We start from the raw sequence: 14,863 nt of genomic DNA on the forward strand, positions 1-14,863 counted from the left end.
TCGCAAATAACTCGAAAACTGTTGAGAAATCGTGCAAAATGGAAGTTGACCAATTGAAAATCTGTTAAAATTCCTCCCTTAAAAAGGGCGCCGCTCAATTAGAAATTTTTATAAAAAGTTCAGAAATTGACATGTTTCAGAATTTTTGAATTGACTAATGAAAGATCGATATCTGGATGTAAAACATTTAAAACAGCCAACTAGTTCAGCGTAAAGTTTTCTAAAAAAGATGAGACCCAGCGCAGGTGTGTGGCTTAAAAGGCTGAGAAAATACGCTTTTTTAAAGATGGCCATTTTCTCGTGCAAAAACCAGGTGATTGGATTTTTGTTCGTTATTATGGGCATTTATATGCTGTAGGCTTAATTAATGACTGAAAGTGACTTTTGCTGGATAATTTGTGATATATTTATCTTGATGTCAGTGGGGTGACGCACCGTAAGCTATGTCGTTTCTTATCATTTCGGTATGCCTGTCTTTTTTGTCGGCTTTTCGCTACCATCAGGGTTAAACGATAAATCTGCAGATTTGCTGGATATGTAAGTTTATTATTCGTCCGACGTATTCAAGTTTGTGTCCGCCTGAGTATTTGCAGCTGAAATTATTATACAGTTTAAAGGAAATGCCTAGGCCTAGAGGGTGGAGTGTGAGCAAAAATTAAAACGGATCCGAGTGCAAACGGTGTAATAAAATGCTAAATGAGATCGGGATGGGGAAATTATGCGGGGGTCCCTGAGGAAGTTACTGTGTCCCTATATGGAATTGGGTTTCCTGAAGGTGAATGGCAACTCCCAGGGTGACTGAACCTTCCGACGATCCGACACCGGTCGCATTGTAAACACGGCCTATTTGTGTTAAATATGATCTCACGGCTGTTACGAAGCACTGTGTTTGCACTGTCGTAATATTTGTGCCTTGCCTCCAGAGTGAGTTTTTGCAGCGGGAGACGGACTTTCAAGCGCCAAATCGTGATTGTATTGCCCAATCCGAATGTGGATTTTTTAAAGCTTCCGGACTGTGAGTACGTTCCGATTTAAAATTTAGATTTATCATTACCTAATCTGATCTTACACTTACCTTTTTTTTACCCACAGTCATTACGAAGTTATTATTTATTACGACGTCGATTTTCCTAAGGAAGCAAATATAAATAAAATTACAAATCTTATTTCAACTGTAACAAAAACATTTGCCCTCAAGGCTACATGAGAAAAAAGACCGTTATCTTATTATTAATTATTCAATATAAATAATTACTCATTGCGTGTGGGAATTTTGTGTCTTCTTCGCAGCAGGCGAAACAGACTCATCTCGTACACAAAACCAGCGAACATGAGCGATTCCAAAACGACCTTTCAAGACCTTGAATACAGGAAATCGAAGAAGAATTCTCATAGTTAATTATATAATTATAATTTGAAATAAAAGGAGATTCATAAATGGCAATGAGTTAATAAAACCTTGTGTCTGTTCCGGGAGTTATCCTCTGAGGGTATCTTATTCGGGTGAAATTGTAAAATATGAATAAACAATGAAACAATCAAAAATGATTCCTAAGCCTTGAGTGAACGAGCAATAAAATTGCGAAATCGACTTGATTCCCTGTTTACACTGAGGCGATAATTAAATCAATTGCGGTCAACTTTATTTCGAGAGAAATGTCATTTTTACAGATGGAGAACGTACCAAGCATCACCGGAGATGATAGGAAACAGCTCGAGACACAGGCTTCGAAACATTTTCTTTTGAACTGCTTAAAAATGAATAGGGTTATTGTCAATTTTGTAGTAGTTACGTTCAGTATGAGGTACAGGTTAAGCACGAGTACACCGACTCGCATGCCGGACCATAATCAACCCTAAGTCGCCCAGGATTAAAAGGTATATACATAAAACTAAAAAACTAAACAACTTCTCAAATATTAATAGGGATAATGCCAATTTTATAGTATTTACTTTCCATATCATTTTTATTTTATTTTTATTGTAAATTGCATTAAAATTTATTAGAAATTATTGTGTTTTTTACTAAAGGAAAATTTAATTAAGGGATTTGAAAAATAAAGAAATAAATGGTTTTATTTGCATCACTTTATTTATTGGACATAATAATTTTTTTAACAATTAATACCGTGTATAATGTCCTCTGTTATTTTAAACCTCTGCACCTGCTGGGGATACATAACTTATAATTCCCTAATTTCGTGGTCCGCTTGAACAATTAAACATTACAATTAATTAAGGTTTTTAGTTGAGATGAAAAAAAGTCAATGGCACGAGAAGGATTCGAACCCACGACCTTCGGCTTGATACGCCGCTGCTCTACCACTTGAGCTATCGTGACCTCGATCCACTCGGACATCAACTCCCCATCTCAACCCCACCTTATGAGTTTTCCCTCCTTTTGCCATTTTTCAAATGTCGTGTAATCGGTTTAGATTCTCGACGACAATTGAAATGGCGACGGAGAGCTTTAGNGATAGCTCAGGTGGTAGAGCAGCGGCGTATCAAGCCGAAGGTCGTGGGTTCGAATCCCTCTCGTGCCATTGACTTTTTTTCATCTCAACTAAAAACCTTAATTAATTATAACTTATAATGTTGTAACTAATTTCTTAAGGAATTTCACTCCAGAGAAGTTGCAACACTGCAGTAAGTTATTGCAGGTCCAGTGGCTAGGGATGGTGATGGAAAAGCCTTCTCTGCCACACAACCCACATGTACTCAATGGGATTGAGGTCGAGAGACAGTGTGGGAAAGGGGGAGATGGGATATTCCTAGTTTCGATAAACATTTATGAACAACTCTGCCTCTATGAGGTCTGGTATTGTCATCCAGGAATCGAAAATCCCTGCTAATGAGATCCCTGGTTTGAGGGATGTTTTCCTCGATAATTTCTTGGGCATAACGGTCTCCGGTGAGGTTGCCTTCAACAACATAGAGTCCAGTTCGTTCTCCAGTGTACACTCCAGCAGATACCGGCCTCCTCCGAACTGCGTGTTGGTGCAGGCCAACTTCCCAGAAACGATTTCGTTTACGTATCGTTTCTGTTTTTAAAGGCCTTGCCAAAACATCTTGTACTTCATTTAGGATCTGGCGGGCACGAAAGAAAGAGTTCCGACTTGCAGCAATAACGATATTTCTGTCCTCCCTAGGCGTCGTAATGCCAGGCCTCCTATTTGGCACTTTCAGTTTTTCTGAATCGGCAAAAGCCCGGGAGACCAAGGTCTAAGAAGCCCCAACTACCTTGTAATATCCCCTTACCGATGACCTCCATGAATCATTCCCGCAATAATATTGCGAACTTTTGGTTCAAGATGATGTCTTTCCACGGTTAAAGACAGAGAGATGAATAGATAGATAGATAGATTTCATCCATGGTTAAAGATAACTGGATTAAAATGGAGAAATGATAAGAAAAATTGTTTGTTTATAAAATGAGTAATCTTTGTATTTACTATTCTTAAGTAACTCCGTAATTAAAAAGGGCGTTATGAACATTTGTTTGTTTTTTGTTGGTACGTTCAATTTTGTTTTATCTAACAATAATAAATCGGTAAACTTTATTAAAATTAATATAATATGAATAAATTACAGATAACCCTATTCATTTTTGAGCAGTTCATATGCATACTAATTCGACACTTTCAGTATCGCGTGTTCAATGCTATGTATGAACTTATAGGATCTACGGTAACATACATAAAATTTATTTCACGCTGTAAAACATATATACACGTTCAATTAGGTGGGGTACCGCGAATGAATGAGTGAGAGCTCGGATAACGAGATTCTACTCGGTAACTGCACCAATTTTATTCAATCGTCTAAAGGTCTAAATTTGTTAAGTTAAAATTCAATGATGCGGAAAGCTGCCACCCTTACCTCTTTTAAAGTCCGTCTGTTGGAACACCTCATTTCCGTCCAAACAGAGACAACATAGTTCAAAATCCATTATATTTTGTGGTTCTAATGAAAAAGTCAGTGTCATCCCGCTCGTGACACTGACTTTTCATTTCAACCAATACCATATAGTTCGCAATATTATTAGGTGCTTTAGGTAAATTAGAAAACTTGTTACCTTCCTTTTCTCAACTTTTAAGCTTACATCATCTGATTTTTCGCAAAGACAGAGAATTCTTTATTATTACCACTTTCTCCAAAACCTTTTTATGTACTTTGTATTGTGTGATTAAGTTCAACTTTTTTACTTGATGCTAACGACAAACCTTCATTAATGCAAGTGCCAAATATTTGAAAAATTTTTGTGACGTTTTTTATTCTTAGGGGACTAGTTCAAGAATAAAGTATTTTCTCTCTCAACGCTGGCATTAGTGTGCTGTGACCGTGTGATAAGAAAAACGTACAGTGATCGGGTTTGTAATATGTTTAAATTTGTATAGGCTATACATACATAAAAAAGTTCATTACAAAACAGATATGTTGAATAACGGATTGATTTTTGATCGGTTCATTATTGATACGTCATCGAGGGACGCCTTGTAACGGGCGGCTAAGAGAGAGCAACTCTTAGATAACCCTCGGCTCTACAAAATCTCGATGAATATTCAAAACGGCCGGTTGATAGAACGAGTTGTTGAAAACCCATTGAAACGAGCGAGCCGGATCGCGTGGACAGGAGGGCCGCTGGAACCGATTCCAGAATCCAGCTCTTTGCAAGCTAGCGGCCTGAGTAATAATTTCTCCTTTACTTTTTATCGAGTGATGATGTAACGACTTTTTACCCTCGCGGCCGAGAGCCCGGTTCTGATAAGGATCTGTGTTTTCGTTGTTTCCGAGTCTAGTATTCTTAACATATTTGAATTGCACACTCCTTCCTAGAAGTTAATACCTAGAAAATAAAAATAACACATCACGACCTGAGATTATTAATTCACAATCCTCGTTATGCCATCGGTGCCTCCTCGATAAGGACGGTGAAAGTCGACGCGTACATTAGAATCCATTAGCCGTTTTCAAATGTGAACCGTGAAGAATATCTCATTCCGGCGGGAGGCGAAATTCGTGGATCAGGGCTGATACGACGGACATGCAGAAAGTCAAAGGGAGCGAACTCTATATAATTATGCCGTAATACACACATGTTGAAGTTCATCTGATACTTTTTTTGGAATTATTCAACACATTTTCTCTTACAGGAAGTTCAGTCTCACTTAAGTTCTATTAAGATCGATAAATCACCGGAACTGACAGAATTCTACCCTTACTTCTACATTTTTTCAAAAGCTTTTTAATTTTTCCCTGGACCAAAGTTTTGTCCTGATTTATGGAAAATCGGTTTTTTTGTACCATTGTATAAACATGGAGAGAGGAATAATGTAAAAAACCAAGAATCCATTTTATAACATATTCTTAAAATACTAAATTTTTAATTATTTTATCAGCTTCTAATTAATTCTATAAATACTCAATTAATTATAAACAATTTTTTCGAAATGAAAATTTTGTGTACAGACGGGATTCGAACCCACGACTTTCGGCTAAATACGCCGCTGCTCTACCACTTGGGCTACCGTGACTTCGAATCGCGGGTTCGAATCCGCCCTGTGACACAAATTTTTTATTTCGAAAAAAATTGTGTATAATTAATTGAGTATTTATAGAATTAAGTAGAAGCTGATAAAATAATTAAAAATTTAGTATTAATCTAGAATCACACTTGCGAATCGTACACAGTCCCGCTAATCTAGTACAATCGTTAGTAAAAAGTGCTTCTACATGAATTCTATTTGCTTACAATTGGAATAAAATCGGAGAGTGGAAATGAGAAGTTTGTGGCTTGGGCGATCGAAGTCACGGTAGCTCAAGTGGTAGAGCAGCGGCGCATTAGGCCGAAAGTCGTGGGTTCGAATCCCGTCTGTGACACAAATTTTTCATTTCGAAAAAATTGTGTTCAATTATTTGAGAATATTCCTAAAATATTTGAATCAATTATAATGCAAGGTATATCCCCTATGTTCAGTCAAATTAAACACCCTTTTTAGTAGTTAGTTTTTATTTAGCAGGTGTTAATGGGAGTTTTAGCATACGGACTTTGAGCCAAATGAAACCAGCAGCTTTTTGTGTCCATGGGTGAGAAGAATCCGCTGGTAGTGTCTGTAGTTGTGGGTTTTCTATATACGTCTACTTCAATTAGACAATTTAATGTGGACAGTTTGAGGTCTAAAACGTTTAAACAACCATTTTTACTAATTTCCAATGTAAAATTTATATTATGATGTAAAGAATTAATTAGTTGGAGTAATTCATTGAGATCCTCTAATGTTCCGGACAATATGCATAAAATAACGTCTACATAGCGTTTCAAAAAAAAGAACAAATTTAATTAATTTGTTGTTCATGAAACACTTTATCTGTATAGGGACTAACTTTTTAAAACGATTGAACAACACATTCACTCCACCATTTATCAATTCTATTAATTATACACTCGTTTCAGCATGGATTCATTCATGGTCGCTCAATCCCAGTGATAGTGGCAGAAACAATATCCAGGGAAATTGAAAAAGGGAGACAAGTTAATAAATACACTGATTTCTCAAAGGCATCGAATTAAATCGAACTGAACAATAAAAATTTAAAATAAAGTTAGCGTTATTTTCCACCAAGATGAGAATGTTATGTTAAATCTGTTACCACCACGCGATTCCAAGGCAAAATTAACATTGGGGTTGTATATGACTATTGCTTGCTAAAATTAATCGTTTCCGAAGTAAAAGGGTGGGCCCCGTTATAAAAAGCATAACCCCCTCACGCGTCTTCCGTTGGGCATAAATCAGAAATAGTCGATCCTATCGAAATTTTCTTTTCAGAAAATGTAGCATAAAATAAGCTCTAGAATCGAATTCAACACTAAAAATATGGGATTCTTGTTTAAAATAAGAGTTATTTTCCACTAAGATGAGATGTTATGTTAAATCTGTTACCACCAGGCGATTCCTAGCCAAAATTAACTTGGGATTTGTGTGACGATTTTTTGCTCGTTCATTTTGGAAATAAATGGGTGTACTATAGAACTTGATATACCCTGTATATTCATTTTATAACAAACATTTTTTTCTATCCAAATGAATATTATTGTTAATAACACCACATTATGTGTAAACATTGTATTGATTCATTTACGTTTTAGTGGTCAATTGACCAATCAACTTTTTTCAATTAATTATTCTTTTTATGTAACGTCTTCGTTGAGATGAAAAGTCAGTGTCACGAGCGGGATTCGAACCCACGACCTTCGGCTAAATACGCCGCTGCTCTACCACTTGGGTTACGTGACTTTGATCCTCTCGGACACCAACTCTCAATCTCAACCTACAACCCTTCGAATTTTCCCTCTTTTTGCCATTTTTCAAATGTCATGTAATCAGGATTGGATTCTCAGCGACTTCTGAAGTGGCGACGGAGAGGTGATTAGTGAAGTGATTATTCCTTTTACTTATTAAATATTAATCCATTTACGTTTTAATGGTCAATTGACCAAGTCACTTCTTTCAATTAATTATTATTTCTATATAACGCCTTGGTCGAGAAAAAAAGTCATTGTAATGATTATTAGTATGAATATTGTTAATTTGATAAGCTCGTAATTAAATTACTTGTAATACATTTATATATTTTTGAACAAGGATTATCCGTATATAAATAAATAAATATACTCAATCAAACGGCGATAGTTGGAAAGTTTTTTTTTCAACTGCACTATGGATTGTGATGATGGATGACAATAGTAAAAGAGCGCCAGAAATTAGGCTCCATTTGTGAAATTTCCGTTTGGGTTAAGCGGCGTGATGAACCTGAAGTTAGGTCAATTTCGATCATGTTGGTTCGATATCGCGGTATTAACATTTAGATAAAAATAGGAAGAAAATTATCGACTGAACTTGTACAATTACATTTCCAAAGATACCATTTCGCAAATTTATTTTCCGAAAAAATACAACTTAATCAAATTTAAGCCCATGGAGATAATTTAATCATCCGAAAGGACGATTCGAAAAAAGCATCTGTGGTCAAATCAAACTGATATATAAATATTAAATAATGAAAATTGTTTACAGTTACACTTTATAAACGTAGTTGGCTGTTAACAAAACACGTTAGTCCATCGGTTTTTCTTCGTCAATATATCATTATTTGTTCTTTTGGAAACTAAACTAGGCCAATGCGAAATGTAATTTTAAAGTTACCTGCGGCAAGTTTTACTGTGTATTCCGGATTTTCTACGATGTAGTCCAATCCAATCCTCGACTCCATGTCTCCCTCGACGGGGGAGGAGGCCCGTCACCCTTAGCTGATAGCCAAGGACCTGCAACATAACAACAAAAATTTTATTAATTGTAATACACTCAAATACACTAATATTCACTAGGGTCAAAGCGCGAGGGATGGAAAATTTACAAAATGCAAGTGACAAAATTAAAAAATAGACCAAAAGCTGGAAAATAGAGGATGGAGTTGATGTAAGGTTTTGGTTCAGATGAAAAAGTCAGCGTCTCGAGCGGGATTCGAACCCACGACCTCATTCATTCGCGGTACCCCACCTAGTTGATTCGAAAGGTTGTAGGTTGAGATGGGAGGATTGATGCCCGAGAGGATCGAAGTCACGGTAGCTCAAGGAACCGCTTGACTACTGGGGAGCAGCGGCGTATTGAACCGAAGGATTTCTTAACATAAAAAGAATAATTAATTGAAATAGAATCTTCTTCATTAACCAAAAAAGACCACCTACGCTCAACTTCAATGGTATTATATTTCATATCGTTATATGTAATGCAAAATTCCATGACGACAGAATATATTGGTTGGGATATGTCAAAAAGATACTAAACGGAAGTACACCTCAAATTTAATCAATATAAGACTATTAGAAGACAATCGAGATTAAACATTAATAAATTTTCTTTTATTGTCGTCCCATCATGCATAATTGTTCTTCAAATTTCCACCGCTCTGTACATTCCATTTCACACCGGTTCACTTGGAAATGTTTCTGCCATGATTTTTCGACTAATATCCAAAAGGAAGTATGAAGTTATTCTCCTATAATCATGTGAAAAAGATAACCGCGCGTTGATTGATGTGTTAAATATAAGGATGTTTTTATTTCCACTTCCTCTTGTATTTTGGTATTTATCATTTTCATTGTACGGGAATTTGTTCAGCATCCGACGAATCCTCACATTTCTTTATGGATGATTGATTGATAATATTTTAAAACTTCAGGTCTCCAGGAAAAACACAAATGGTTCCATCTATTGTTCACCATTGTACCAAGGCATTAAAACCTACCAGTTTATAAGACACTTATTGGCCTAAATTCTTTACCGGTTCGGCTCTGTGTTTGTGCCAAAGAAATCATTATTTGGGTGTTAGAATATGCTAAATCTCCTCAGTTATTATTCAGACAGGATTATAAGAAATTGAGAGGTTTGCAAGTCAGCACACGACAAGGATAAACAGATATAAAAGTGTTCTGAAGATGCTGGACCGAGAAAACATTTTCAGAATACAGGGAAAAACTGTTGAACTTGCCAATTTATAAGAGTACCTCGTTTGGATGGCTAGTTAGAGAAACAAGTAAAACGACGACGTCTTAAAGACGTCCTTGATGACTTAAATAATTTAATTATTTATTTGGAGATTTAATTGAAGTTTATTAACCGTTGGTCTTCTCGACCGTGTTTAATATTTTAGCACGTGAATATTAAAAAAAAAGATCAAATGTTCGTGTTAACTGAATTACAATTCAAAAGTTGTTATTGCAAATGTTAACTGTATTATGCAATTGTTATTTTAAGGACAAGGAAACGGGATAACAACAAATAATATTTTAAAATGATAATAATGATAAAACGACTTTTGATATTGGAGAGTAAATTTCCAATTTAAAATTTTATGTGGCTGAACAACATCGTGGATAGAAAAAATATTTGTTAATGACAGCTTTATAAATATCAGTATTACGGTAAATGGTGTCAGTAAAAATGCGTGGGCCCCTTGATGGAATTTAGGGTTGCAATTTCGTGTGTCTCTCGGAAGATGAAGGAAATTCTTGCAATGAAAGGGTTAGAATTATATATAGGAATTGATCAAAGTATTGTGTTTGCGTTAATTTATTGTAATAAATATCATTTATTAGCGTGAAAAGAAGGGATTTTCAACCCCGCCCCAAAGAATATCGCGTATCTGGGGTGAGTGTGTAAGGTTTGGAGGGTAAGTATTATTCGCAAGAATGGACTGGGTTCAAGCCCTCTCGCCCTCTAGGGATTGAATATGACCAGACCTCCTTCTTTCTCTCCGACAACCTGATGTAGACACGAGAGGCAAGCAGTTTAGGATATCGACGCAGTATACTGATAAAAGCAGAAAATCGGTAACCATATCGAGACGCTCAAATGGCTGCAACATCACAAAATATGTGAGAAATACCAGAAAAAGAAGAATAAATGGCCCCACAGAAAAAAGTGGAGTTAAATCGGCCAACAGACCCGCCATGAGGTCCTATCTAGCTCTATCCCGAAAGTGACGACTCAAATTTCACCTCCAAAGAATTGTGTGCGGGGCATCCATCAAACTGGAGAATCATCTTTTGTCATTGTTGCAGAGGACCATCATCTAAAAGTGTGGGTAAAACCTCCCTCAAAAAATTGAGGAACCGATTTTAATAATTTAAATGATTTTCGCAGAAATAAGGCCCAATTAATTTATTTCCGAGAAGTTCACACCAAAAGTTGATACTGTAAACCTCCTGATGATGACAACAGTACCAAATTCTCGCATTTTCCTTTTCTCACGTTCGAAAATTCTAACGGTTTAGTATGCCATTAGAGGTGAACTGAAGGAGGTGTAGGGTCGTATTTGAAATTTTGAAGTTTAACTGGTCTTGAGGTACTCAGTATAATTTTACTCCAAAAAAGTAATCAATTTGAGACTAGACTAAAAAATATTAAACAAGTTTTTTTTATAGAGTCATTGCTTCAAGAGAAACTCAGCCCGGCCATCTAAAAAGGACACCCTGCATATTGCAGGAAAACAAGCGGAATGTCCACATCATTTTTCATAGAGCTGGGTCTTGAGTAATATAAGTGCCATGGAGGATTTTTCTGATGAAGATGGATCGTTTAAGAGTGGCTAGTTTGTGGTGTTTGGCATAAGATTTTGGATTTGGATTTAATATGTCGAAACGAGTTCGATTATCAGACGGTTTAGAGTACGTGTGATCAAATACTTGTCGTTTAAGCCCAGAAAGAAAGTTCCGTGTCGGCCTTTTGTTTATGCAAAGTCCTCTCCGATCGGTAGCCGAGGCTACATGGATAATACGAAAGAGAAGACGAATATGAAAGTGTTATTTTGACTCCTAACGTGGATAAGTGGGGAACGTGAATAACGTCCTGCTACCTTTTGTTTTTCGAGTAAAAGCAGCGCGCGTATTTCTGAAATCTTTCTCAGCGTGTTTTATGTAAATGGTGGACTTTCGTAGGAACAAGAAGAGCGTCTCACAAGACTGATGAATGGTTGTGTAAGATTTATTTTCAGCAACCTCCGAATGTCTAGAGTATGACACCTGAATTCAGATCTATCCTATATCTCCTTCCGTAAAATTTATTTCCTAAGCTACTTCCTTTACCAATCCATAAACTCTCTCACTATTTTCAAGCTACAAATCCGCTATCCACTGACAACACGCGCTCGTTTCCCAATGACCTATCTTCCTCTCGTAAAACCTCGACATTGGAGAGGTCCTTCCTAGGTCGAGCGGCAAATCTACGGAATTCTCTTCCTTTGCCTATCCGCAAAGGTTCCTCCGGTTATCCCGCCTGCACTAACACCTCATCTCCCTCCAAACAGAGACAACATAGTCCACAATGATGTTAGGTGTTTTTACTAAATTAGAAAGCTTGTTACCTTCCTTTTCTCAACTTTTAAGTTTACAGTTGTGATTATGTTCGTACAAAGACAGAGAATTCTATAATATTGCTACTATTATTTGTTTTTTATATTTTGTATTATCTTGCCCTCCATTGTACATCAAGAACAAAAATGTACCAGTTTCCACTCAACTCAAATACCTGGGCTATATCTCGACAGCAGATGTGGAATCCCCAGACAAGTCTTAAAAAACGAACTTAATACAAGACTTGGACTACTACGAAGACTTTTAAGAACGAAATCGACATTGACAATTAAGACAAAGCTAACTCTGTACAAAACATTACTAAGACCAATAAGGACATACGGAGTGGAACTGTGGGGTACTGTCAAGCCGTCTAAACCCAGGGCATCCAGTCCTTACAATCGAAAGTCCTTAGACAAATTGTCAAAGAACCTTATTATGTCACTAACCTTATTATCGACAAAGAGCTCAACATTCTTTTGCCAACGAACTTATCTGGTCCAGATTCCAAAACGTCCACACCAACATTTAGAACCATCCTAACCATACTACTCGAGCCACTCATTCCCAACCTGACAACCCGCCAGATCACCTCTACCGTCGCGACGGTGGCCTCGGGACCTCCTTGACACATCATACACATTGAGTACCAGCACAGACTCCTCAAAGCATGTGTTCTTCCGGTGCAGTGCTGGTATTAGTGCTAGTTGCTGTGTGATACATTAATCATGTGTACATCATGCATAGATAACAAATAAATTTAAATAAAAAAAAATGTTTTATGCGATTTAGTATTTATTTCACTTTATGTTAACGTCAAACCTAAGTTAATTCAAGTGCCAGATTTGTATAATTTTGTGACCTTCTTGTTATTCTTTGAGGACTCTAGTCCCAGGATAAAGTATTTTCTCTCTCTCTCTGTGCGTGCAAAAGCGATCCTCCGAAATTCAAATATATATATTAGCAGTCTTTCCAAATCTGGGACTTTCTTTTTCGTAAATTCATGTCCTTGCTATTTCATCGTACCACTGCTTACTAATAATCCGGCAAATTCGTTATTTTTAACGTGTTTTTTCTTTTAACCGGTCCAATTCGACCGTTTTCTGTGGGTCCGTATGGCAAAGCGAGTTGTCGATGAATCGCTCACGGCCAAAATCGTACCGCGTATCGTGGGACGCCTGGCTACGTGCCGTGAAATCAAAAATTTCCCTTCTGACGTCTGAACCGACGCGGGTTTCTCTTTGACGTGCCACCAGGAAATTTAAAGTATAACCGTCGCGAAACATCGAAAACGGCAATTAAAATATTTCTCAATGGCCAAATAAGATTTCAAAATATATCGTCTATTGTTTGGAACCGATTCTCATTTCGATTTTCAAAATTGACAGTGCAGAAGCTGAAGAAACATTAGTAGAGGTGAGTATTTCTGTCACATATTTTGTTTTGTTTGATCACAAATATATCAACTGGCCTAAGATGCTGTCCTAAGATTTGAATTTGCGTTGAAAGTCCTTTAGCCTTTCAATTCGAATCTACCGGACGTCGGGATGTCAGTCTCACAAATAGCAGTTCACCACATTTCGTAATATACAGAGATGGTATTACATGAATAAATGTCGCTGATTGAACAAAGTTGTTTGGACTGTTTTCTGCGAATTGTGACAAAGATAGCTAGGGTCAGTGGCTGACGGTGCTTTTTCCTGGTTCAGCCTCGGTTGTTCTTCTTGGGCCTCTTCGTCTCTTGTCGAACCATAAATTCCTCGAGGACAGTATTCAAACAAGGCCAAATCTATTCAGATGCACGATTTATTGGTTTTTTTATGCAGCGTTTGTAATATCCGTGATATACTGAATTGAAAATATATAACTTGAGAGATCGTTGAGACGAGATCCAAAATCAATTACAAAAATTGATAGAAACTTCAACCCTTGAAATAAATGTTTCCATTAATTAAACATTAATTGAACTTCAATATATATATTGGTGGAGCTAAAAAACTCAGTGTCACGAGCGGGATTGAGATTGGAGTTGAAATGGGAAGTTGGTGGCCGAGTGGATCAAAGTCACACGATAGCTCAAGTGGGAGAGCCGAAGGTCGTGGGTTCGAATCCCGCTCGTGACACTGACTTTTTTATCTCAACCAGTACCTTAATTGAAGTTCAATTAATTGAAAAAAATTTATTTGGTCAATCGGACCACGAGAACTAATGGACTTGAATCAATGTATAATAATCGTGTATTAACTTAGTCCAGGAAAAACAGTCGTATCAGACCAACACATTTTAAAACAAAGCACCGCTGATGAACCCTTTCAAACCAGTAATGAAATTTCTCTCTATATTCCTATATCCATCCTACTGCAAGAAAATGCTGCTTCCTATCCGGAAAGCTTCTATCAGAGCGATGAAAACCAATTATAAATGTACACAATCTGATCCTGTACTATCAATTTTATTTGGAGAAAATTATTCTACTATACATACATACTATACTAAACATACATAATCACTTTACATCAGTTCGTACTCTAAGCTTAAGAACATCCATGCAGAATTGCAGCAAGGAATTAAACTGGTAAAGGTCCCATTCATCTCAAACAGTGATATTACTAATTTTGAAAAAAAAACAGCCAAATTTGAAGACGTGATACGGCCAATTTAACTGTAGGTAAAGGTCGAAGATGCGGCAGAGAATATACAGATATTAGTATGGTTTGGCCAAAAATGTGAAGGATCAAATTTCACAAATCCAAATCTCTACATGCTCAAAACTACGCGTAAAATTTTTTCACCCTCGTCGCTAGGCTAAAATCCCACATCAATTTGAAAACAGAAGAACTGGGTATTCAAATACTGAAAAATGCGTTGGCTGATTGGAAGAAACTCAGCGTCTACAGGTTTAGCTTTGTAACTTGAACACTTTTAACAGCTTATGACATCCAGCTAAAGGGC

The 14,863-nt window shown here is 36.8% G+C and overlaps 1 protein-coding gene across 1 annotated transcript in view; it reads right to left on the reverse strand.

The window, feature by feature from the left end:
• LOC106668150 (FH2 domain-containing protein 1) overlaps positions 1 to 14,863 on the reverse strand; it is a 206,152-nt gene that overhangs the window by 109,082 nt on the left and 82,207 nt on the right. Inside the window, exon 2 of the mRNA XM_014396638.2 lies at positions 8,205 to 8,323. Coding sequence (XP_014252124.1) covers positions 8,205 to 8,271 — 67 coding nt within the window. The 5' untranslated portion in view covers positions 8,272 to 8,323. The remainder of the gene's footprint in view (positions 1 to 8,204; positions 8,324 to 14,863) is intronic.

The sequence above is a fragment of the Cimex lectularius genome, unplaced genomic scaffold, assembly GCF_000648675.2.
Source record: "Cimex lectularius strain Harlan isolate CLEC.00 unplaced genomic scaffold, Clec_2.1 scaffold180, whole genome shotgun sequence".
NCBI lineage: Eukaryota > Metazoa > Arthropoda > Insecta > Hemiptera > Cimicidae > Cimex > Cimex lectularius.